This window comes from Chrysemys picta, chromosome 9 (assembly GCF_011386835.1).
Source record: "Chrysemys picta bellii isolate R12L10 chromosome 9, ASM1138683v2, whole genome shotgun sequence".
Classification (NCBI taxonomy): domain Eukaryota; kingdom Metazoa; phylum Chordata; order Testudines; family Emydidae; genus Chrysemys; species Chrysemys picta.
In genome coordinates, this window is record NC_088799.1 from 7066548 (window position 1) to 7092614 (window position 26067).

Sequence of the window (26067 nt, forward strand, 5' to 3'; positions counted from 1 at the left end):
CAGAGCAGGGAACTGAACCCAGGTTTGAGTCCCTGGCCCAGCAACCTAAGCACTGGGCCATCCTCCCTCTGTGCCATATGAAAACAAGCCAATGTTCCTTATCTTTTTGTGGTCAACTTTCCAGGGGATTGTTAGGCTGTGAAGAACGAGGCATCTCTTCAAAAGTGTTTCTCTTTTTAAAAAAATGACTAATGTAACTATGGATGTTAGTTATTCATATAAATGTCCAGTGCAGTTTTTAATCCTGCTGACCTCATAGTCTCCATGTAAAACTAAGTGAGTTGAAGATGCTCAACACCTCACAGGATCAGGTCCTTGATTAGGGCTCCCATCTCCTTCTGTCCTGGGGAGTTTGAGACCAGCCTGGTATCCCCACTGGGCAGTACATCTTTGGTACCACAATTCCGGCTCAATGCCCCAAGAAGTCTCAAGGACCAATTTGTCTTAGTTTCTTTTTCTCAAAAAAAGAAACAGCAGTGGGCCCTTGAAAACAATGCCTTTGTCTTCTGCTCTCAAGACTTTACTGTGAGTTGGAATGAAGAATCTTTTGACACAGGAGACAGTGAAAAGTCAGCAAGGTTTCAGCCTGTGGAACCTAGGATTGATGTTACCTGCTGAGAACGGTAAGAAAGTTTCTCTGTTCACCAGAGCCACCAGACATAGCTGAGAAATAGGGGGTGTGTGGAACTTGTTAAAAGGCCCAGCAGGGCCACCTAGCCGCCTGCCCACCGCAGCCCGGTGCCCGCTCCCAGCCTGGCTCAGAAACTCCTGACGGAGGCCAAGAACCACTGGGGCTATCCAGTGTGTATACATCGGTTCTGTGTGCTGAAAGCACATGAGAGGGCCAAAATTTCAAAAGCTGGTGACCCCAGTGGGTCTGCAGCAAACACATCCCTGAAAGAGGGCAGCACAGCTTGCAGGGGTAACACTAAAGACAGATGTTCCTGCAGGCCTGGGTCTTGCTCTGTGACCAGCTCATCAGGTACAGGAGATTTCCTCACATACAGCAACAACGACAGAAAGTACCCACTGGGTCCCTAAAGAAGGGTGTGATGGGTCAGTCGGCGAACTCCTCTGAGTGGTCAATCAGGGAGTCCTTCACAGCTTGGAACCCATTCAGCAGCACACTCACAGTGGTTTGTCCCACCCAGCTGGTGTATGTATTTCCGCATGCCCCAGCCACCTGGAGATACAGGGACACACACGTTGGAGAATAGACATGACATGCTACAAATGGGGCGGGTCTTCTCTCTGCACCCGCGACCCATTAGCTGTTCTGGGGGACCAGAGCTCAAAGCCCTTTTTTATTTCTATTACACAACGGCTTGTTTGCTGCTAGACGGACGGGAAGGACAGCGCTTTTCTCCTGCTACCAAAAGTAAAAAGGATTTAGACCACATCTTACTAATGAAATATTTGGGGGGTTCTGATTGTTATTAATAATGGAATATAATATATGCTAGCATAACGCATGCTAACACCTCTGGCCAGAAATGCATTTAAGCATGATTTTCTCCCCTCTTCTCTTGGATTATCCAAGGGACAAATGGGCGCTGCTAGATAATAGAGATCATCTTTTTTTTTCTCTAAACTCCGTGTTACTTCTTGTAAGTGTAATCTTACAAGTCAATATAAGTAAAAAGAAATCTTATTTTTAACTAACAACTTTGGTCATTAGATGGTGATATTGGCTTGCAGTTGCACTGAGTATTGTGACTGGTGTATGTGGAGTAACGTGGAGTTCGAAAGCTTGTCTCGTTTGCCAGCAGAAGTCGGTCCAATAAAATATGAAATGAAAATGTTGCGAATTTTTTGACAAGCTGAAATGTCAAAAAATGACGTTTTGTTTCCAATTTGAGGGATATTTTAATTTTTTTTTAAATAAAATTGAGGGAATTGCCAAAGCAAAACACCTTTCCAGAACGAAAAGTCAAAACGTTTCCTTTTTTAAATGCTGAACAAACCATTTTGACGTTTCTGATTTTTTTCCTTCTGACCAAAACAATTAGGTGACCTCGACCCAAACCTGCATTTTACAATGGAAAAAGATTTTGTATGAAAAATTTTGCCCAGCTCTCCTTGAGCTGTCTTGGGTCTCGTAGTTTGGAGCCGCCCTGAGCAGCTACAGTTCCCATGACTTCTGCTGATTTTGGGTTCTTAGTGCTTCTGAAAAAAACAGGTCCTAGGTGTGTCAAGCCGGGCTCCCAACATCTGAGACAGCCCAAATCAATGGCTGCTTTTGAACTCTTTGGCCTTGGATTCCTGAAAGAGGCACAACAAACTATGTTGCTGGTGGGGAAAGAAGACAGAGTAGAGTCAGCTAGTTTCAGGGGATAAGCATTCAGGGAGTGACCACATCTACTAGGACGTGTGTGAGAAGAATTTCTGGAAAGTCTGGGTCATAGAATCATAGGGCTAGAAGGGACGGCAAGGGTCAGCGATTTTCAAGGATGAAGAATGGAAAAAAAACCCACATGTGCTTTTACCGCTAAAAAAATTGCAAAGAAAAATATTTGTAACAGCTCCAGCACATGGGCGTTGTTTGCTGGAAGCCTGACATCTGCCAGGGAGAGAAGCACATCTGCGCCCGAGGGACTTCCAGCGAGCTGGGGAAAGCAGGTCACACCTGTCAAAGTGATAAGGGCTTCAAAAGTGTGGTCTTAGCACACGTCCTGGCTTTTGCAACATGCTTGCTTAACGGTCTGCCAATGATCTCTTGGTGCTGGACGTGTCTGTAGAGGCAGGACTGCTTCTCTGGGCATGTTGAAGCCGTTCCACTGAGGATGAATTTAAATAGTCAGTGGGACAGAGAGTGAGACAACTGTAGCCCAGTGGTTAGAGCACTTACCTGGCTTGTGAGAGACCCCAGCTTCAGATCCCTGCTCTGGAGCAGGGTCTTGGACCCAGGTCTTCCAGCCTTCGCAGGTGAGCCATCAAACCGCTAGACACGGATGGTCTCGCAATCTCTCCTTTGGAAACTGTTCCACTTTGGATAAAAGACTTGTCATTGGGCCTGCAAGTGAAAAGGACTCACAGCTGATGGGTAGGCCACTCCCCTAAGATGTGGGGGGATCCCAAGTCCCTGCTCCAACAACTATTTATTAATACCCAACATCAACGGGAGAGATTGAGAGACCCCCCATCCCAGGACGCTCCATAGACCAGGGCATGCTCCTGAGATGGGCAGGGAGACCCAAGTTCAAATCCTTGTGCCATGTTGGGTGGAAAGGGGAATTGAGTTGGAAGCTCTTGAGCCTCTGGGGTTTGGCAGCACCAGTACAATGGGTTAGCGTGTGGAGGATTGAAACCGTGTTCCACCACACACGCTTGGCTCCAGTTCTCCACTACACCGACGCTGCGCGGTGCCGTAGCAGCCAGAGAGAGCTGGTCCTGGCTCCCTGATCCTCTACTTGCCTGCTCTGGTGGAAGTTAGAGTAGCAGTGACCTATGCTAACTTTTACTGCTCAATAATGGAGCTTGCGCCAGTCGAGGCTTGGGCACATGCCCCCGTTCTCCTCACCCCATTACACTGGTAGGGGAAGGGCAGCTGACGAAGACTGTCCCTGCCAATATCATGCCTATGGAGATTCCCTCTCAGCAGGGGGAATTCTTCAGGGACAGGCTCCAGCCAACCCCTTGCGTGGCAATTAGGGCCTAGATAACAATTAGCCAGCTAAAACTCAGCCTGGATAACAAGGGCCATATGTTCCTCTTTTCCCTTCCGGTTCTTGCCTCCTGTCCTCTCTACTTCTGCTGTTCTCCCCAACTTCAGGTCAGCTCTCACCTTGCGGCTGCGAGGGATCGAACTCCTTGTCGTAATGCCCCCTGTCCCCAGAGCGTCTCCTTGCCAGGATTCTCACCCGAGTGCCCCCAGGAGGCCATCTGCCTTCGCATCACCTCCAAGCTCTGTTTCCAGGCCCTCTCCTGGCTGGCTCCCCAGCTCCAGTACTGAGCCTTCCCGAGGCATCTGTTCTCCTGCAGACTGTGGCTCAGGGCCCCTTCACAGACATCTCTCTGTCATTCCTCCCATCAGACTGAGCTCTCGCCCCTTTTATGGGGCCCAGGTATCCACTAAGTTATCACCTGATGCCTCTCCCTCCCAGCACCTCTCGCTGAGAAGCAGGTAATTAATCAGGGTGCAGGTGTAATCAATGTGACTAACTACCTTTTAACCTTTTCTAGCCCATGATGGGGTTTCACCCACCACACACCCACTACTCTAATCTCATAATTTAGGAGATTTTTAAAAACTCTGCCATCCTTGCATTACAATAGACTAACCCTCTCGCAATTCTCCCTCCCAGCAGTCAGATTCCTGGTCAGCCATAAATAACGCCAAGCACCATAATTCTTTGTTTTATAGTTTATTTATGGACATTCACCATGAGAAACACCCCTGCCTGTTGGGTTTCCTGGTGGTCTGTGACATGCTGCTGCCTAGCGAGGAACAGCACAGATCTTATAGTGGTGAGGTTGCAATAGGTTCCCCAAAATACGCTCAGTGTTAATTTCAGTCACTCCCTCCGGCAGCCTGAAGGTGAACGCCCTCAGCAGGTTGGTGAAGAAGATGAAGAGCTGAGTCCTTGCCAGGCGCTCCCCCAAACACACACGGTGCCCTAACGGGGGAGAGGGGACAAGCAGTTAGTGAGTTAAGAAAAAAACCAACGTTTCCCTTATATTGCTTGTGTAACTCAAAAAATGACCGCATGAGAAATTTTAGACTTGGCAGGATTCTAGTCCTCAGTGAGGATGGAAAAATAAGATCGGTTTAAAAGCAAAATCATGTTTTACCTGTGAAGTCAAAGGTCTGAGGCTAGGTCTGCATATGTGCATCACAGAATTTGCTTTTCTCAGGTAACTAGCATTAGGAATCATTTTTCACATAACTATTCCCAAAGGGATGGAGGGGGTCATTTGCACGGTCCACAGATTTCTTAGTACAGTAGAACTTGGCTAATTTGCACTAATGACTGAGAGATCCATTGCTTATTAATGAATTTTGCAAATTAATAAGCAAGCAAACACTAAAATCTATCACAAAATTGATTTAGACAACTTCAATTCAATTTTCATGTCTATACAAAATGCAACAAACCTAACTGGCTTCAAGACCGAGCTTGATAAGTTTATGGAGAGGATGGTATGACAGGACTGCCTACAATGGCCTGTGACCCATCAACGACTGCTTGTAGCAAAAAATCCCCAACGGCTGGAGATGGGACACTAGATTGGGAGGGCTCTGAGTTACTACAAAGAATTCTTTCCCAGGTGTCTGGCTGGTGAGTCTTGCCCACATGCTTAGGGTCTAACTGATCGCCAGATTTGGGGTTTGGATAGGGTTACCATTCGTCCGGATTTACCCGGACATGTCCTCCTTTTTGTGCTAAAAATAGCGTCCGGGGGGGAATTTGTAAAGCACTCACAATGTCCGGGATTTCCCCCCTCCCCCGGCACAGCAGAGCGAGCGGCTGGGAGGGCTGCAGGAAAGTCCCGGGCTGGACTCCGGAGCAGCTGGAGAGGAGCTCCGCCCTGCATTCTGAGCAAGTGTCTCAGCACAAAGTGCAGCCCTCCCCTTTTGCAACGGGGAGCGGTTTCTGCCATGCAGCGTAGCAAAACGGGAGCAAGAGCACTTTGTGCTGATACAAGGGCAGCTCTCCCCTGCAACCCGGTCCAGACCAGGGACCGGGTTTTGTTGTGCAGGGCCAGGGACCGGGTTTTGTTGTGCTGGGGAGCTTAGCCACGTGTCCGGCTCGCACAGAGCCCAACACCCTGTTCTGAGCAGCAGGGTAAGGGGGGCAGGAGAAGGGGCAGGGAGGTTCTGGAGGGGGCAGTCAAGAAACGGGGGGGGGCTTTTTGGGGGGAGTGGAGAAAGTTTTGGGCAGTCAGGGTACAGGTAGGGGGTAGGGTCCTGGGGGGCAGTTAGGGGACAAGGAACAGGGAGTCTTAGGTAGGGGGTGGGGTTCTGGAGGGCAGTTAGGAGCAGGGGTCCCAGGAGCGGGCAGTCAGGGGACAAGGAGCGGGGGGGGTAGGGGGCTGGGAGTTCTGGGGGGGAGCTGTCAGGGGGCAGGAGTGGGGAGAGGGATCGGAGCAGTCAGGGGACAGGGAGCAGAGGGGTTTAGATGGGTTGGGAGTTCTGGGGGGGGGCTGTCAGGGGGTGGGGAGTGGTTGGATGGGGCGTGGGAGTCCCAGGGGTCTGTCTGGGGGTGGGGGTGTGGATAAAGGTTGGGGCAGTCAGGGGACAAGAGGCAGGGAGGCTTAGATAGTCCTGGGGGGCAGTTAGGGGCAGGGGTCCCAGGAGGGGGTAGTCAGGGGACAAGGAACGGGGGGAGGGTTGGGAGGTCAGGGGGGGCGGGAAGTGGGAGGGGCAGGGGCGGGGCTAGGGCGGGGCTCCTCCCGTCCTCTTTTTTGCTCGCTGAAATATGGTAACCCTAGGTTTGGAAGGAATTCCCCCCCCCCAGGTCAGATTGGCAGAGACACTGGGGGGTTTTCACCCTCCTCTGCAGAATGGAGCATGGTTCACTTCCAGGTTTAAACTGGGGCAAATGTGAATTTTCTATAACTTTAAACCATGATTTGAGGATGTCAGTAACTCAGCCAGAGGTTAGGGGTCTATTACAGCAGTGGGTGGGTGAGGTTCTGTGGCCTGCAATGTGCAGGAGGTCAGACTAGATGATCAAGATGGTCCTTTCTGGCCTTCAAGTCTATGAATGGTGCTTGCCATTAAAAGTCAACATTTGAATTTTGAAGTATGGGGAAAACTCTGTATCATCTCTGATGCCATATTGCGGCAACTCGTGGTAAATGTTGTCATTTTAATGGTGGCCAGCGTGCTGTGATTTTGGTACAAATAATGAAATTGTGTAGTAGAAGAATCCACCACAGCATTCTGCAAATACATTTTTGCCAGGAAGCGAGGTGAGTTTGCCATTCTAAGTGCAAGTTATAAAGCATGCCGATTAGCAAGGTTTAACTGTAAATCTCTATGAATTCTGCATTCACAATCTACGCCATGAAAAATTGTTTAGCTGTCAGTGCATTTACCGGCTGAGAATGGTAAGAACGCTTCTCTGCTCATGAAGTTTCCATCCTTATCCAGGAAGTGAGTTGGGTTGAACTGGTGAGGTGTCTCCCACTGCTCCGGATCAGACAAGACAGAACATATATTTGGCAAGATGACAGTGCCCTGCAAGGAAGAAGCCTCTGACTTAGTTCTCACCCTCACTCTCTCAGAGAGGTGGTTAAAGAGACGGTTTTCAGTCCTCATGTAGTGCAGTGCATGGCATGTCCCCCGGGGAGAGATCTGTCTCACTGGAGTAAACTGGGAGACTATTGGATGGTACGTTTTTATTTCTGTTCATCATTTCTGAGCCACCTGCTGGCAGGATGGAGCCCAAAAGAAGAGGCAGTTTCCCAGGATTCTCCCACTTTAACACTGATTCCTTAATGGAAGAAAAATGTTAACGCTTCGTATTTTAAATGCGTCAGATTTAAAAAGTAAGATTTTTATATCGAAGCGGCAAAGCCAGGGAGAGGTTTAAAGGGGCTGATAGAGCAGTTGCAAATTAGGGGCAGTGGGACATATCAAGAAAGAGACACAGCGCCTGATCATCCACTGCCTTGCACGTTGTATCACGTTACTGGCACGCGTGCAAAGTGGCTGTACTGCGCTGTCTCACTTTGCCCTAGTGCTGATAGCTTCAGAGGGTGCAAGGAGAAACAGGCATGTTATATACCTGGAAACACGAATGAGTTGCATTCCTAGTACATTTGACCCCTTTGATGGGAGAGGCGGGTATAAGCATGGAGAATGTCTCTGTACCTTTGGGACAGGGAACCCCAAGAGTGTTGTGTCCTTCACACATTGTCTGGGGACTCCGATCGGGGCAATGCAATTGTAGCGCTGGATCTCATGAATCACGGCGTTGGTGTAGGGCAGGTTCTTCCGATCCTCGTAACAGATTAATTGGGAAGGACCCAACACAGCATCCAGCTCCTTCTGGACCTTCTCTGAGGAGACAAATTCAGCTTTATGCAAATGGAAGGACACGTATTTGGGCAGTGAGTGCGTGCCCAGGGATGGGTGTGTATTCTGGGGCTCTGTCACTTCCCGGCAGATTGAAGGAGGAATGACTCCTTTAATGCTGGTTAAGTGCAGTGGGCGATGGGAAGCCATGCCAAGGGAATCAGCTACGCTGGTTATTCCTACATCTTTATCTCTAAGGGGGACCTGCATTTTCCCAGCAGACTCACAGATGCCAGTTGAAATTCGGTATCAGGGCCCAATTCAGCCCTGGAGCACAGCTTTCCCTTTCTTTGCTGTGAGAGGGAGCCGGAGGCAAGGTGCAGCAGAAGCATCCCAAAGTGCAGGGAAAGTTTCTTCTCACTTCATTCCCCAGACAAAACTCCTGTGTGTGTGATGCTCCCAGGGGCTGACTAGCAGTCTGGTGGAAATCCTCACCCCCAGCACAGGAAGCGCTGCTGGCTCAGGGCGATGGAACTGGTACCCACTGGGGGGGGATTGAGCTCAAATAGACTCAGCTGTTCAGGAGTTAGCCAGGCACAGAGCAATGTCGGATGAATATTTTTATAGCAGGCCTGGTCTATTTTTCACAGTTCCTTAACCTGGAAGTGGCCAAACAGCCTGAGCACAAACCTTCCAAGGCAAAAGGGAACCACCTTCAGGGATTGGAATAAGCCTAGAAAACGTTAACGCAAGGAAAAAACACGACCGGTGAGCAGCAAACCGGTTCTCCCTAGGGCATCAGGCTCGTATCTTTATATATGATCCTGGGTGCAGCTGTCCTGCTTTCCAGGCCTAAACAGCCATCACTGTTTTGTGAGGGCAACTGGCTGTGACCCTAAGAACCCCTCTATGCCAACGAGTAAAGGGGGTTACAAGATTATCCTGATCCTGGGCTGTACATTCTGGTTCCCCAAAGAACAGAACCCGTGCCCCAGCTGAAGCCCTCACCCCCCTGCACCCCAACCCTCTGTCCCAGCCCTGAACCCCCTCCTGCACCCCAACCCTCTGTCCCAGCCCCGAACCCCCCTCCTGCACCCCAACCCTCTGTCCCAGCCCTGAGGCCCCTCCTGCGCCTGAACCCCTCATCCCCGACCCCACCTCAGAGCCCACACCCCCAGCCGGAGCCTTCACCCCCCACCCCCGCACTCCAACCTTTTGCCCCAGCCCTGAGCCCCCTCCCACACTCCGAACCCCTCAGCGCCGCCACGCATCACCTTCATATCGGTGCACATAACAAAATTCATTCCGCACGTGCATGGGAAAAAATAGAGGGAACATTGGTCATGGGAGGTCTGAAACAAAAGCCTGGGTCATGCTGGTCACGCTATCGCTGTGAAATGTCTGTGCACATACTGAGGGCGTGTCTACACTGGAAACATAAGTCAACCTAGGGGAGGTCAACTTACAACCACCGCAGTCATGGAAATTGACGAGAATGACAGCCAACAGCCAATGTTAGGAACGCTGTGTCTACAGGGACACTGCGTCACCCTAACTCCACTGACATAAGCCCCGCGCCTCTCCTGGAGACGGAGTTATGATGTCGGTGTAGGTGGGCACTTACGCTGGCGGGAGCCAGGCTGGAGCATAGGCACTGATGTAATTAGGTCATCGTAAGCTGCCTTCTACCGTCCTAACTCTGTAGTGTAGACCAAGCCTGAGTAAGTATGTGTGTGTGCTGAAAATAGGGTCCTAAAGTCTGTATCAAGGCAGAGCTGCCAAATAGGTTTGGTGCCCGACAAAAGGTGTGTATTCACCTGTCTCTCTAAGCCAGTGGTCCCCAAACTTTTGAGGGTCACACCCCGCTACCCATGTCTATGCCCCGTCCCTGGATCTGGGGCTGGGAGGGGTACCGTGGCTCCTGGGGCAGAGGAGGATGCAGACAGGAGTAAGGGGGCAGGTCTGGGGTAGGAACGACGCTGCGGCCGGGCGCGGGGCTGGGACCGGAGACGGAGCAGAGCTGGGAGTGGAGTGGGGCTGGGTGGCATTGCCTCCCACCCCCTGTGGGAGCTGGCCCGGGCCCTTCCGCACCCCCCTAAGGGGGCATGCCCCACAGTTTGGAAACCTCTGCTCCAAGCATTGTAAGCCAATACAATGGAAGCCTCATTTACATATGAAGTCAATGGGGGGATGTGAAATCAACAGGAAGGCAGCGCACTGGAGAATAAGCTAGAGTGGGTTATCATGACCCTAAGAACAGACAATGAGTGGGGGATGTAAGGAGAAGGCAAGGAAGACACCCTTTACCCTCCACCTAGGATGTAATCAGTCAGTGCGGTTACATTTCTGAAAACAGGATCACAACCAACCTTGGCTGAAATGCTGCAAAAGACCTTTGGGGCGAGAGAAACTTCTTCGGCCAGAAGCTTGGCCTGGTAAGCTAAGTTTAGTCTCTAGAAAGTGTGTTCTGATGTTGTTTTGTATACAACCCTCTCGTGTCCATTACCCTTATTTGCGATCACTTGGACCTCGAATCTTTGATAATACCCTGATGGTTGTTTTCACTAGAAATGCAGCTCAGTGCTGTGGTGTGATACAAGGAGCAGATCCTGAGTCGAATTGAACAAGCTGGTGTGTACGCTGTGTCTTTGGGGACAGCAGCCCTGGTATTTCCGAGTGTTCAGTGGATAAGGGGCTGGACGCTACAGGGAACCCTTCAGAGGGGCTCCGGGAGCGGGGTGCACCTCTCGTTAGCCTGCAAGGCAAAGAAAGGGCTGGCTTACCCCTGAGGAGGTTGTTGGGACGGCTAACAGGCTGGTGGGGTCAGGTAGCTGACACTCAGCTAAGTGCAAGCAAGCCCATCTCTTTCTGGAGGCAGGAGGGTAACAAGGAAACTCATAGTTCTGGGTACCCCGAGAACTGTCCCACGGTGATGTCGGAGAACCACGCCCACGAGGGTGGGCTCCACATTCCTTCAGTACTGGGGGACGGGTGTTGAGAAGGTAAGTTCTTCATGGCACGTCCCACCAGCATCGCCTCAGTCTGGCCTGGGTTCGGCTCCAGCCAGATGCTGATTTCAGCGAGGGGCCCTGAGAAATCTGGGACATGGTGCTGTTTATATTTGATATGACACAAGGGGCGGGGAGGGCTGAAGAGAGCTCTGCTCAATGCCTCATGGAGGAGAAACACAAAAAGTCCTTTGTTCATGAACTTGGCAAGGGCAACTGAGTTTTAGGTGTGGATGGTAAACACCAGGGCCGGTGCTACCATTAACGCAAACGACTAGGCGGTTGCCTAGGGCGCCAAGATTTGGGGGCGCCAAAAAGCGGTGCCCCCAATTTTTTTTTTACAGCATTCCTGGGTCACTCCACTTCTCCCACCTCCCAGGTTTGCAGCGACAATCATCTGTTTAGCGCTGCAAGCCTGGGAGGGGAGGAGAATTAGAATTGGGGCGGCGTGCTAGGGGAGATGGCGACCCACCCCAGCTCACCTCTGCTACACCCCCTCCCCAGCACACCATCCTGCTCCACTTCTCCCGCCTCCCAGGTTTGCGGCGCCAATCAGCTGTTTGGCGTCACAAGCCTGGGAGGGGAGGAGAATTAGAGCGGGGGCTGGGTGCTTGGGGAGGAGGCGGAGCAGAGGTGAGCTGGGGTGGGGAGCTGCCGCATGGCTTGGGGGAGAGGGGGCGCAAGGTGGAAGTTTCGCCTAGGGTGCGAAACTTCCTTGCACCGGCCCTGGGTAACACAGCAACCCACATGGGAGCTGCCGCATGGCTTGGGGGGGGGGCACAAGGTGGAAGTTTCGCCTAGGGTGCGAAACTTCCTTGCACCGGCCCTGGGTAACACAGCAACCCACGTGGGTAAATGTTCTGTAGGAACATGCATGAAGTTCTGGTAATGAGACCTGCCTACTGTACCATCTCTGCTACCAGAGCGTTGCTGAGACGTGAGGGGGGGCTTTTGGGCTCACACAGCACAAAGTGGTCTTACAAGATGTGTCTACATTGAACCCTAAGCCCAGGTCTGCAGGACCTGGACTTGTGGACTTGGTGTTTCTAAACGCTTGAGCGTCCACACTGCATCATAAACCTGGGTTTACAATTGCTGGACCTAGGCTCATAGCCACGCTAACGCGTCCAGACTGCACTACGCAGACCTTCTGACTCGGGTCTACGGCTTGAGCTGCTGCCACCCCAGGAAAAGGACAGTTACCTAGTCTGTAACTGGCGTTCTTCGAGATGTGTTGCTCAGGTGTATTCCACTCTAGGTGTGCGTGCTCACCACGTGCACCGGTGCCGGAAGTTTTTCCTTTACCCGTTCTGAGGGAGCACTGCTGCGACCCCTGGAGTGGCGCCTGTATATCGCGCCATAAAGGTGGCTGCGTGCTCCCCCACCCTCAGTTCCTTCTCGCCGCCAGTGAAGGTAGCCGGAACTTCTGCTCCTGCCTTGGCTGCAGCGCTTATAACCTTAGTGGTATCCCGTTAGTGAGTGAACAATTTCTCTAGTGCTTAGCTGGGCTCGGGGCATGCCCTGTGGCCCAGGCTTCAAGTCGTGCGACTCTGGTCGCAATTCTATGCCCAGAAGCGATCCACACTCCCAATGGCTTCGCGGTCTGGGCGAGGCTCACATCAGTGAGCGTTGCAAGATCTGCCGTTCGTTCAAGGCTTGGACCCGAGTTACAACAGGACTCAGGCTCTGACATCCCCCCAGCCAGATCCTAGGACCCGGGCCCTGAGTGCTTGCTGACCTGAGTCAGACTGATCTGGGTGTGGCCAGAAGTGGAGTTTGGGTCAAACCTGAGTCAGAACCCAGGCTTAGTGTGCAGTGTAGACAGATCCACAGTGACTGGAGGTGACCAGTGGAAAATTCCACCTGTGGAGGGCAACTTAGCACTAGGCAGATAGCTGACCGAGACAGCAGAGCCACCGTCCCTTCCAGACACCATCCCCATCTCAGCATCTGGAGAGGGAAGGGGGCAGATCAGGGGCAGGATGAAGGCAGGACAGGGAGAGGAAGAAGCATGGACGAGCAGAGCTCTACTAGGCCTGATTTTCTGCTGATGGGAGGTCCCTGAGTTGCTCCTGTGAAGCTCTAACTTGCACCCAGGCGGGCTGGGTGGCTGATGATCAGGGAGCACTAATCAGGTCCCTGCAGGCTGCAGCCCCTCCTCTCCACTGAACCTGAGCTCTGCTCGAGTGGGGTGGAAATCCAGCCCCGGTGCATTTCGAGTGTGAATTATGAGGGTTGTGGCTTAGCAAAGGGTGAATCAGGAAGGTTCTGCTGTGGAAAGAAAACTCCCCACTGGTGAGATCTGTTAGCCTGTGGCCAGTGTCCCATGGGAAGTGGCAGAAGTCCCATTGCCTTAGCCATTTAAAGCAGGTGGACTGGCAATCCCGCAGCAGGGTTGGATTGGGGAAGTAGGTGGCCTAGGCATCTCTATGAGGCTTTTCCACTTCTAATGTCTACCATTCGCTGATTGTAGGACCAGAAATCTTACCGCTTTGCTGGCTGCAACTCAGTTGATTCAGCAGCCGCCAATGGTCAGTTTTAGAATCAACATGTGTCTAATAAAAACTGGAAGAACCAGGTAATTTTCCACGTGCACGCAGACTCGCATCCACGGTGTGCGTCCCCGTCCCTGTCTCCCTCTCCCTCACCTTGGACGTCGGGATGAAGCACCAGGCTGATCAGGGCCCAGCGCAGGGTCGTGGCTGTGCTCTCTGTGCCTGCTATGAAGAAGTCCAGGATTGTGTGAATCAGGTTACCTTCATCGAACGTAGCGGTGGGGTCGTCTTTGGACTGCAGGGGACAGAGGGATAAATTAGGGCATGGGGGGCAAGACAGTCGGCATGATAAATAGCGGAACTTGCTCATTCCTTTGACTCCCTGCCATTTGCAAGGTCTTTTTAGTATTTTTGACGTCAGAAAATCACAAAACGTAAATGTTTTTTCTGGTGCCCTCCAGATTCTTGTTTTTGTTACTTCCCATCACCTCCTTCAATTCCAATTCTGCTCTGTGCTGCTTTGCAACGCCCTTCTGAGACACCGTTTGGCCTTGGAGAAAGGATCCCTCTTCCTTAGAGCTGGGTTTCTAGGAGGCTGATGAGCTGCAGTAGATGCTGAGCTGTCATTTAATCTCTGCCTGCCCAGACTGGAGCCCTATAGATTTCTGACTCTGCCACTCTCCCACCCATCCACACACCTGATCCCATCACAAGCTGCTGCATTTCTGCTTTACTCTGCAGAGGTTTGCGCTAGAAGGGTGCGATGGAGTCGCAAAGGAGTTCTAGTCACATACGGCGCAGAAACATACTTTGACCATCTGTGCCAGGTAGAAGTCAATGAAATCCTGTGGCTCATCTGGTACCCCACTCTCCTCGTGGCGTCTGATCTCTTCCTTTGCAAAACAATACAGAAACCTATGGGAGGCCAGCACCTCCTTGTGAGGTCCTGGGAGGTGGTCCATGATCCAGGGGAAAGTATTGTTCAGCTGTAGGAGAGACACAAAGAAGCTGCTTTCATTCTTTGCAATTAACACATTCCTGATGGAGCTCTCCAAAGACAAAAATGCCCAGTGTGGGGAATTTTGCTATTGGATCAATTGCTTTGAAGGACACATTTTCAGACTCATGTATGGGGCTTCAGACCTAGATGCTGATGGTTAAGACTCTTTACAAAGCTAGCCCTTGTGTCCAGAAAGGAGCCATTTGGATATAGACAAACACAGAGAGAGAGAGAGAGCTGGTCCAGGTTCCCCTTGTGATGTCTGCTTCTTCTGGGCTTAGAATCGTGGAACAGATGGAGAGTAAAGGTCTACTGAGCTAAAGAGTTCAAAGTATACCATTAACTTCGGTTTGAACAGAGACTGGGAATGGTTGGGTCATTACACTAATTGAATCTATTTCCCCATGTTAAGTATCCTCACACCTTCTATGGGCCAACTCGTTTATCACTTCAAAAGTTTTTTTTTCTCCTGCTGATAATAGCTCATCTCAATTGATTGGCCTCTTACAGTTGGTATGCGTACTTCCACCTTTTCATGTTCTCTGCATGTGTAAATATCTTCTTGCTGTATGTTCCAGTCTATGCATCCGAAGAAGTGGGCTGTAGCCCACGAAAGCTTATGCTCAAATACATGTGTTAGTCTCTAAGGTGCCACAAGTACTCCTGTTCTTTTTGCGGATACAGACTAACACGGCTGCTACTCTGAAACCTGTCATTAAACATGGTATCATAATGCCTATGCACAAGGGGACCAAATTAAGATTGCATGGACAACCTTAATTCTGGCATCTCCTAACTTTGGAGTGCTTGACAATGCAAAGTTAACAGGCTTTTAAAATAGGAGGAGGGGGGATTTGGATGCAAATTATTATTTAAAGGGTATATTGTGGCAGCACTCAGAAGCCAGCAAAATCAGGGCCTGTAATGGCAGGAGCTGTACAAATGTATAGTAAACAACGGTCCCTGCCCAAAAAGATCTTACAATCTAAAAGACAAGAGGTGAAGGAGACAAACTAGTTGGCCAGGGTCAGAATGGAGGAGATAGGGTAACAAAAACAACAGGAAGTGTACAATTCGGAGCCAGGCAGGAGCAGGTAGGTAGCCAATGGAAGGACTTAAAGGTGGGTGGGGCAGGGCAAGAAACCCAAGAAGAGGATCTTAGCAGCGGTATTGTGAAAAGACTTGAAGGAAACGAGGTTGTAGGCATCAGGTCTGGAGAGGAAGAGATAGCAGCAGCCAAGGCACGAGGTGATCAGGGCTTGGACAAGAGGTTTGACGGCATGGGCAGAGAGGAAAGGATCATGAACATGCCATGCAGGAAGAAGCAGCGAGATTCAGACATCACCTGGATGTGAAAGTCAAAAGAGGGCTGAGGAAAGATTGTCCGTTTGAGCAACAGGTCAGATGGTGGTGCTATCTCTAGGGAGAGTGAGGGGGGATGATCAGGAGCTCCGTTTTGGCCATGCTACATTTCATTTGTCAGCTGGACATCCATGAGGAGATGTCAGAGAGACAACTCTGCCCCTCCCTACTTCTCCGCTCTTGTCTCTTATGTTTCCCCACTCCCCAGCTCTCCACCTTGCCCAGGACTCCAGCTGGCCTGTTTCTCCCACACTTTCTTCCATGCTGTCCCTTGCACATGGACCTTCCTCCCCGAACATCAGACTGATACATTCTCCTCCTTTAAATCCCCCCAGTTCTGGGATGCCTAGAAGAAATCAGCCAGCTAACATGGGGTAGGGACAGAAAACAGAATCATAGAAGATTAGGGTGGAAGAGACCTCAGGAGGTCATCTAGTCCAACCCCAATTAAAACAACCCCCTCCCCCATTATTTCTTAGGGATTTGTAACCAGCATGTTGCGCACATTCCAGAAACTCACCCAGGTGTATACGAAGACTAGTTCCCTTTAGCCTGACTCCCTACATCCTATGGTTTCTCCCACTCACCCATTGCATCACGTTTCAAATTAAACGGCAAGCTCTTTGGGGTGGGGACTGTGTACGTGGGCAGCACCACAACAACAACAAAAATAAGGTGCCTATGACCTTGAGAAGGGTTTGGTATTCATGACGTCTTGAAAAAGCCGATAGTATGAGACTGGACAATCCCCATGTACATAGGTGTGGCAGCAACCTTGGGCATTTTGAACTAGCCAGGTTTGCTAGGTGGCTTTACACTACCCGAGACTGAGACGGAGGGGACTTTATGTAACACTTGGGAAATATTTTCAAACTGAATAAGACGACCGACTGGGGGCCCCAACAGGTCTTTTTGAATCTGAATTTCCCTTATTTTAAGATGAAGGTTTTGGTGAGTTTTTGGGATCCGGACATTATTAAATGTCAGCATAGCAAATTACAGTGTCATGAGTAAATGATACCGCATGGGTAACAGAGCGTGGTCACCAACCACTCTGCTTTTGCTACTGGGTCAATCGCACGTTTTACCCTCGTTAAGTCACGTTTCAAGCTCACGGATTCAGTGATTTTAAGAGATGTCTGCGAAAACACCGTTTTGTGCACCATTGTGGACAGGGCTGGCATAAGGCGGCAGCAAGTAGGGCAATTACCTGGGGCCTCACGAAGTTAAATTATGGGCCTCCCCACCCGGGGCCGGAGCCCAAGCCCCGCCACCTGTCACTTGGCTTTCTGGAGCCCCATTGCATGGGGTAATGGGCTTGCTTGCTACCCCCTAATGCCAGCCTTCTGTACATTCCTGATGTATTGTTTATTACCTGTGTCCGGGGCCGTGATTTTTAATAAAAATACCCAGGCCAAAATCGTAGCCTTCATCATGTCTAATTTAGTTGGTAAGCTCCAGGAAGCAGATACCACATCATCTATTTAGGGAGAGGGACATAAGAAATAACAGCGACAAATTGGGAACTCACTCTCCTGCTGAGGATGCCCGAGGGTCTGAGCAAACAGGCATTGGCTTTAAGCAGCTGCCGGAGGGTCTCATCGTCGGTGGAGAAGCGACGTCCCAGAACCATAGCACAAATGACATTTGAAAGTGCTTGGCTGAAGGAGACAGCAGGGTCCAAGGGCTGTCCTGCAAACACAGTTATTAACATTAATGTTGCCTGCGGCTGTGTCGCGCCCTGCTGGGACGAGACCCATGTCCCGGAGCCTGGGGAAGGAGCCTGGGATCTAGCAGGTCTTTTCAGTCGTGAACGCTTCTGAGCCTGTGACTCTGGTATCCAGCAGCATTCACTAATAAACATTTAAAAGAAGCAATCAAAGACAACTCAAGCTGGTCACAAACCAACTCGCCGCGGAAGGTTCAGTGCGTTAAAGGGACCCTGCCCATCTCTGCAGCTGTCCAGGCGGAAGCAGAACATGACTGGAAGCTTTGTGAAGTGAGCAGAGCTCCTGGCCAGTAACGCCCCTCACATGCCAGCAAGGTCTCCTGTCCCAGGCTGAGAGAGAGAGAGATCGTGGGGCACGTCACTGACGGCTGCTTTTTCCTCCCAGCCCCAGAATTCCCACTAAACTCACTGGGCCAGATTCTCTCCAGTGGCTGAGGTCTGCTTGGTGCAGCAGATAGGAGTGGGGGAGGGGCGTCAGGAAGCTGGTTACAGCTCCCGGATTCTCTGCTTGGCTCTTTCTCTAAAAATCATTCCAGCAGGGCAAAGGAAGCAGCGCTATGGGATACCTTGGCTATACGTGGATCCATTGCATGTGTCACCCAGTTGCTCTGCTCTCTCCCCTGATCATTACAGTCAGGGCCGGCTCTAACTTTTTTGCTGCCCCAAGCAGCAAAAAAAAAGCGCCGCCCCCCGAGCCCTCCTGCAGAGCGCCGCGCCCCCCCCCCAGCGCTGCGCCGCGCCCCCCGCCGCCCCCCCCGCCGAGTGCCGCGCTGCTGGAGCCCGCCCCCACCGCCAAAACCGCCCCCAGCGCCGCGCCCCGCGCCGCCCCCCCCGCCGCGCCGCCGGAACCCCCCCCCCCAACGCCGTGCCCGCGCCCCCCCCCCCGCCCCTTACCAGGTGCCGCCCCAAGCATGTGCTTGGGTGCCTGGTGCCGGCCCTGATTACAGTCACTGGCATCTATTTTACATTCACTTCTAGGACCCCTTTCACTCTAGTTACAGAGCCAGTAATGGTACCAACACTGCACGGGGTCTTATTTGTTGATGATCTCACTTAGCAGTGGGCTAAGACTTTGGGACTACTTTTGTCCTAATGTACAGTCCAAGGAACCTCAGTGACTTCACTCATGTTGCACAGGGTGTGACAGCAGGGTGGAATTTGGGCCTATGGGCTTGATCCTGGAGAGAGCAGGGGCTTTGCAAACTGAGGCCTGGATGAAGGCTAGCTGGCTGACTCTTAACCCAGACAAGATCCTAGAACGATGATTAGATACTATGGTAACAGGAGTGCATTAGAAATGCACTGGATTAGCTACGTAGACATGCTGGGTGATTGGGAAAAACAGCTAGAGGGGATGGTGGAGTTGATATCTGCCCCTTTGATGATGCACTGGAGAGGTGACTTAGCCAGAAGGGTACCCAGAAGTCACCTACTACAAGACAGGCCCAACGAAGAAAGTAACAGAACGCCACTAGCCGTCACCTACAGCCCCCAACTAAAACCTCTCCAGCGCAACATCAAGGATCTACAACCTATCCTGAAGGACAATCCATCACTCTCACAGACCTTGGAAGACAGGTCAGTCCTCGCTTACAGACAGCCCCCCAACGTGAAGCAAATACTCACCAGCAACCACACACCACACAACAAAAACACCAACCCAGGAACCAAACCCTGCAACAAACCGGTTGCCAACTCTGTCCGCATATCTATTCAAGGGACATCATCATAGGACCTAACTACATCAGCCACACCATCAGGGGCTCATTCATCGGCACATCTACCAATGTGATATATGCCATCATATGCCAGCAATGCCCCTCTGCCATGTACATTGGCCAAACTGGACAGTCTCTACGCAAAAGAATAAATGGACACAAATCTGACATCAGGAATTATAACATTCAAAAACCAGTAGGAGAGCACTTCAATCTCCCTGTTCACTCAATAACAGACCTAAAAGTGGCAATTCTTCAGCAACAAAACTTCAAAAGCAGACTCCAACCTGAAACTGCAGAACTGGAATTAATTTGTAAACTGGACACCATCAAATTAGGCTTGAATAAGGACTGGGAATGGTTGGGTCATTACAAAACCTAAACCTAATTTCCCCCATACTAATTTCCCCCTATTGTTACTCACACCTTCTTGTCAACTGTTTGAAATGGGTCACTCTCATAACCACCACAAAAGTGATTTTTCCAACCTTGGTATCCTGCTGTTAATTGAATTGTCTCGTTAGACTGACCTCACACTTGGTAAGGCAACTTCCATCTTTTCATGTATTTATACCTGCTCCTGTATTTTCCATTCCATGCATCTGATGAAGTGGGTTTTAGCCCATGAAAGCTTATGCCCAAATAAATTTGTTAGTGTCTAAGATGTCACAAGGACTCCTTGTTGTTTTTGCTGATACAGACTAACACGGCTGCTACTCTGAAACCTATGAATATAAGGTTATGGTAAGTAAAAAGCCCCAAATATGCTGGCAATGATGTACCTCTCTCACTCATTAAGTACTCCACCAGGTGATGGGCCTCCTCTTGGATTCGGTGCTCCAGGCCTTTCTTGCCCACTCCCAGGTTCCGCAGGGTCATCAGCCCGAAGCGTCTCTGCTGCTTCCAGGTGTGACCACTTGTCATAACAATACCTGAGGCCATTGAGAATCGGTTATTTATATAAAGGAAAATCATTCACCTAGTAAGAGTTCAACTTAAAATATATTTTCTAACGTGACAGAAATCCAGAAGAACAAGCACTTTGTTAGTTGCTTTATCTGGGGCCTCAGACATGAACAGCTTGCGACAACTCCAGAAAACTCCCCTATTTGGAGGGTTTTGTTGCTTTTTTTAGGTGAAAAAGAAAGCCGGGCTTCAAACACGCAGGATACAGTTTTCATAATTCACACGTCACCTGAAAATATGAGGATAATTTCACAGCTGGGAATATACACAGAGATGTGGGGAGTTTCTTCCCAGGAGATGTGGGATGAGGTCGGTTTCAATGCAGGGTGTGGATAAAAGAGTATTGATGGTTTTGTTTGAATGACAGCACAGGACTATGAGTTGAAGCCCAGCAGGTAGGAAGGTCTTGCCCAGGTTTCAAAAGCCTTCACGCTATGTGAGTGACCCAAAATTAGTGTTGTGTCAAAGGCATGTTCAGTGGGACACTGAGTGATGTTCATGCTCCGAGCTGAAAGCCTGTTGATGATAGTGACTTTCACAGGACAGAACTAATGATCCTCAAAGTTATTTAGATGCTTAACTCCCATTGATTTTGAAGATCTGGGCCCAAGAGACTATGAATGGATCAAACAATCTCCTTAACACTCTGGATTTTACCCTTCAGTCCCATTCAGTGGCTGCCTGCCCCATTACTCATCACCAGACTAGCTATTCATGTAGGTATTTTTGCAGTCTGGAGATGCAGCTCCATGGGGAGATGGCTATGAAATAACGGAACTGCCACCCTTACAGTGGGCACCCCAGTTTTTTGCACGGTGTCTGTGAAAAAAGAACATTACCCTCTTTATTGCCATTTTCATCGAAGAAAGGCGTTGTTGGCCGGCCAGAAACATCTTCAGGGTTGGTGGTCAGACCATCTTTCACTGCTTGGAATCCATGCAATACAATCACGGGGCTCTCTCCCAACCACAAGGTGAAGATGTTCCCATGAATCTGTGCCAACTAGAGACATGATCAGTGTCAGCAAAGCATGTCTGAAATATGGCATACAACAAATTGTGACCCAAGAACCTCTTAATGCCAACTGGTAAGGGTGTTACAGGAATATCTTGATTCTGGTATGCACAAGCACTGACTTTCATTTTTCTGGGTGGGTGCTCCACCCCTGCTCTACCCCGAGGCCCTACCCCAACCCGCCCCTTCGCCCAAGGCCCCACCCTCGCTCCGCCTCTTCCGCCCATGCTCCACCCTCTCTCCCCAGCGCCTCCTGGCCACCACCAAACAGCTGATTGGAGGAGGGCCGTTGCATAGCTGATCTGTGGGTGGCTGGTGAGCACCCACTATTTTTTTTCTGAGGGAGCTCCAGTCCCAGAGCACCCACGGAGTCGGCACCTATGCTGGTATGTACATTGTGGTTCACCCAAGAATGTCATGTGAGGTCTTACATGAAATCTGGCATCACACTGGTTACTACTATCAGTGTGAAATGTATGTACAGATATTACGTAAGGAGTTATGGATAGACAAACTGGAACTATGTTCTTAAGTCTGTATGAAAGTATCAGTCACCAGCAGAGGTGAAAAACAGGCTTTTCTGTCACCGTTGTTTATTCACCTAACTCTGTCCCAAGATGTAAATTAGACACGGTGGCTAGCCATTTCCATACAAAGCCAAAAGTTAGCAAAGAGATGTGAAATCAACAAGAAAGGAGCACACAAGAAAAAACAAGCCATAGGGGAGTTGTCCTGTCTATGAGTAAAGACAGTGAACTTTGGGGGTACTTCTACAAGGCAAAGAAGACACCCTGGCAGCCTTCACTGAGGAAGGCAGTGCTTTTTACTTAATGAAATAGAGGTCTCTGCCAGTCTTGTTTGAAAATGCTGAAGAGAACATTAATAGGTCCTGTCTAAAGCAGCTGCCTAGTTAAGTTTAGTCTCTAGAATGATTTTGTTTGGTTTCCAGTATTCTTATTTACAATTACTTGAATCTCTGATGATAAACTTGTTTTCACTACAAATATATCTCAGTGCTGTGGTGTTAAGCACAGTGCTGGTCCAGAGTTGAATCTCACAAGCTGGCGTGTTATGTTCCTTTGGGCATAGCAGACATGGTAATTCTGTGAATATTCAGCAGGTAAGGGGCTAGATTCTGCCTGGAACGCTCCGAGTATTCAGAGTTCATGTGTGCCTGTCGCTACCTGTACAGAGAGAGTGAGGTCTGCAGAGACTTGGAAGGCAGCGCTTGTGTTGTTATGCTTATAAGAAGCACATGGGATTTTTTTTTAAGGGGAAAAGGCAATCCACTGCATTTATTGGAAATACAACAATTAGCTTATGCATTCAATCACAGACACACACTGTCCCACCAGTCGATGTTATAGTTACCAGTCCAGAGTCCGGATCAATCTAGTGGCCAGCTAGGTTGATCACGGGTAGGGAGCAGCCTGGTTTTGTTGGTCGCGACACAATGCTCTGGGGAAGTCTTGGCAGGATGAACCTAAAGTTTCATGGCAAGGCACCCTGTTTATATAATGATTTTTTTTTTATTGGGACCAATAAGTTTTGCACCGTCCTGCTGTAATTAATTGTTGTTTGACGAGTGCTTATTTTTTAAAATGCCTTTTGTATTTTGTTTTTTTATTAATTTTTTTAGGGAGTTACCCCATGCTGGTTTTTATTACAGCTATTTTGTCCCCATTGATAGGTCCCTGTTTTATTTTGAGAGAGCCCTTTTTGACATTTTAATAGGGGCATGTTGTAATTTTTTGGCGCACTTGTGTTTGTCCTTGGGGTTTTTTTTTAGAACATTTGGTTCAGTGATGACCTTCACACTTACTTTTGAACACACACGTTTCTTATTCACACACAAACCAGAATTGATTTACGCAGAGCATTTGAACAGAAACATCAAATTGCAATGCAAGAGAAAAAACAACCATTGCATTCTTCCATGCTAACCGGAAATGAAACGTATGACCCTGACTTATTTGCACATGCCCAGACTCTGGATAAAATTTCTTGAGCATGAAAAATATCTTATTCCACTAATATTCCATGTTAATAACCCAGAAAATGACTGAAATGTATTTATCCAATTGAGGTTTAAAACTCCACATCAAAGATCTCCCACCAGGGGACTCCAGGTGCCCGTCACACAAACAAAAAACACAATATAAAAGGTGTGTTACAAACAGGGCCGGCTCCAGGCACCAGCAAACCAAGCACTTGCTTGGGGCAGCACATTTTCAGGGGCGGCATTCCGGCCATCTTTTTATTTTATTTTTTTTGCTTTGGGCGGCAAAAGCCTAGAGCCGGCCCTCGCAGCAGCAGCGTGGGGGGTGCCCTGGGGCCGCTGCGGTTCGTGCTGTGGGGGTGCAGCACCCGCACTTTGTGGCTGAGCCGGGCAGGCTCCGAGCGGGGGACACTCAGGCTGGGGGCCGCCCCGTAGGGCACACGGAGCTGCCTGCAGGTGCCGCAGGGCGGCCACCCCCCAGCACCGCAGCCAGGGCTGGGCGAAGTGGCCTGAGCCGCCCAGGGACTGCGGCAGGGTGGCCAGAAGCAGCAGCAGCAGTGGGGCCATAGGGGGCAGGGCGCTGCCGTGTAGGGCCCGCGTCCCGCTCTCCGGGGCGCCGTTCCCTCTGGGGCTACCCTGTCCTGGCTCCTCAGCCCCCTGCCGGGGAAGTCCTCCAGCTCTGCCCTCCTGGGTCCTGGCCAGTCCTGGAGGTGGGAGCCCTGGCTGGAGGGACCCTGGGCTGAGGCGCGGCCTGGGAGCCCCACTGCTTACCCCGACCCTGCCAGCACAGGACCGGCTGAAGGTGAGGGGGGAGCAGGTGGAGTCAGCACTGAAGGGGGGAGCCCAGGGCTGGGGCAACAGGGGATGCAAGTGTGGGGGGGAACTGGTTGGGGGGGAGGTGAGAGCCCAGGGCTGGGGTTGGGGGCAGCCAAAAATTTTTTTGCTTGGGGCGGCAAAAAACCTAGAGCCGGCCCTGGTTACAAAACCAAACATCAATGGACGTTTCCTCTCCTGAACAGCAATCCTCAGTTATCCGAGCTAACCCAGTCTGAAAGCCCAGTCAAACGGATGGGCTTTGCTGTATCCCCAGAAGGTCAACAAACTCGGGCAGATGTCAGACCAAGAAAGGAGCACATCCCAAAGGCTGGGGCCCATCAGACAAGGGTCTGCTAGCATCCCCTGCCTCTGCTGATCTCAGCTGCTCCCTGGGGAGAGTTTGAGAAGCAAGTTAAGTATACGAAAATAAATAATTACCTTCTCAAGAGTCTCAGGATGAAGTTGAAATCCCAACAGCCACAAGTTCCCGATGAAGGGGAAGGGAGTTGGTCCAGAGGGAAGCCGCCTACCTGCCCATTGCAGCTTCAGAAACTGCACAATCAAGAGAAACGCAACCAGAGCCACAAAAAACTCACTGATCCCCAACATCCTCTTGCTGCTGCCTTTATCGTCCGGCTCTGGGCAAACCTACTGCAGCTCGCAGACCGAGCTCTCACTTTGCTGGAGTCTTAACAGTTCCCAGAGAGCTTTCAACCCTCGTATGAGCCCCTCTTCGTGTTTTGTTTCTCTTCCTTCAGACCCACCATCACACTGGAGTCTGGAGATATGCCAGGCTCAAGTTTATCTGAGCAGACTTTATGCCACACCTACCTTGTCCTCGCCAGCCAAACCACTCCTACCAGACTTTAACCTTTGAGTTCACAAACACAGCAGCTTCTCTTCACTGAAAAGCGGAGTGGATTAGGGAGATCTCTCTGTGCCAATTCCATGTCAAGCTATTTTAAACCTCGATTACATAATAGTTCTAGGCATGAGATTTTTTATTTGCCAAATGCGGAACTCTCTCCGAAACCACTGGGTTCTGATTTTAAAACCCCCTCAAAGCTTCTGAGTTGGGAGTTCTCTCAGGCTGCGGCAAAACATGCGTTCTGGGCTGCTGCGTGCTTTGTTAGAATTGTATTCCCCGGCTGCACTAGAAGCAGCCATGAATTCCATTCAAAGCAGAGGTTTTAGGGTTTGAATAGTACAGGCTTCAACTGAGTTAGAAAAAGACAGTTTGAAATGAGGGGGAAATTTTCCAAAATGCTTCCTGGACCACTGTTAGAGAAGTTTCACCGTATCCAACACCCCACATTCTGGGTCTCCCCTCCCTAATTAAAGACCCGCTAACTATATAGGCCCTGAACCTTCCAGATAATCCCTACCCCTAAGCAGAGCCCCCAGGATCTCACTGCGGCTCCTTGCAGGCACCGTCTATGGGAGGGCAAACTAAGCAAAGGGCAAAACAGATTTCCCTGGCCAGGGCTTCTTTTTCTCAGGTTCTTTTTTACCAGTGCCACTCTCAGTCCTTCCACTGCCCTGAAAACATAGCTGTGATTGGCACACGTACCAGGGCTCATTAAGTGCGATTCTTTTGCACTCACCTTCCTCCATCTCAGCGGAACTCTGGGACGGAGCACAGGGCAGAATTCTGTAGTCTCGGGAGGCATTATGCAGCGTCCAACGCAGGGCCACTGCATTCAAACCCCGAATCCAGGCCTCATTAATGCCAACCTGTTGCTGTGAAGAAGGAAATAGCACCCAGCTGCCTAGTGTGCGACCTTCACAGGGAACACAACAAACTAAGCTTCTCAAGCCACACTCGGAATCCTCATAAACAGTTAGAGAGTTAAACTAGCAGTGTCCTTTCACCTGGCTGGTTATGCTGGTGCTCTCGCCCCTTTGCTCCCATCTCTCCACAGGACTCAAGGCTGCTGCAAGTTCGGAGCTGGCCGGGATGAAAGAGTCACAACCCTTCCTGACAGGGCCTCTGAGCC

At 50.3% G+C, this 26067-nt stretch overlaps 1 protein-coding gene across 3 annotated transcripts; it reads right to left on the bottom strand.

The window, feature by feature from the left end:
* Positions 1-4351: 4351 nt before the first annotated feature.
* LOC101951142 (cytochrome P450 2J2-like) lies at positions 4352-24881 on the bottom strand. 3 transcript variants are annotated; one of them, XR_010590546.1, is made up of 9 exons: positions 24509-24850; positions 21081-21243; positions 20058-20207; positions 17360-17520; positions 14276-14452; positions 13620-13761; positions 7820-8007; positions 7042-7439; positions 4352-4616 (listed from the first exon to the last, which is right to left on the bottom strand). XR_010590546.1 is itself a non-coding variant. In XM_005292561.4 (9 exons), the coding sequence occupies exons 1-9, from the start codon at positions 24677-24679 to the stop codon at positions 4438-4440; spliced, it is 1473 nt and encodes a 490-aa protein (XP_005292618.1). In that variant the 5' UTR covers positions 24680-24881; the 3' UTR covers positions 4352-4437. The 3 variants fall into 3 exon arrangements, 2 of the variants coding, with proteins under 2 accessions (XP_005292618.1, XP_042699868.1); XM_005292561.4 differs by having other exon boundaries at positions 7042-7183; positions 24509-24881; XM_042843934.2 differs by lacking the exon at positions 4352-4616 and having other exon boundaries at positions 7307-7439; positions 7734-8007.
* Positions 24882-26067: the final 1186 nt, after the last annotated feature.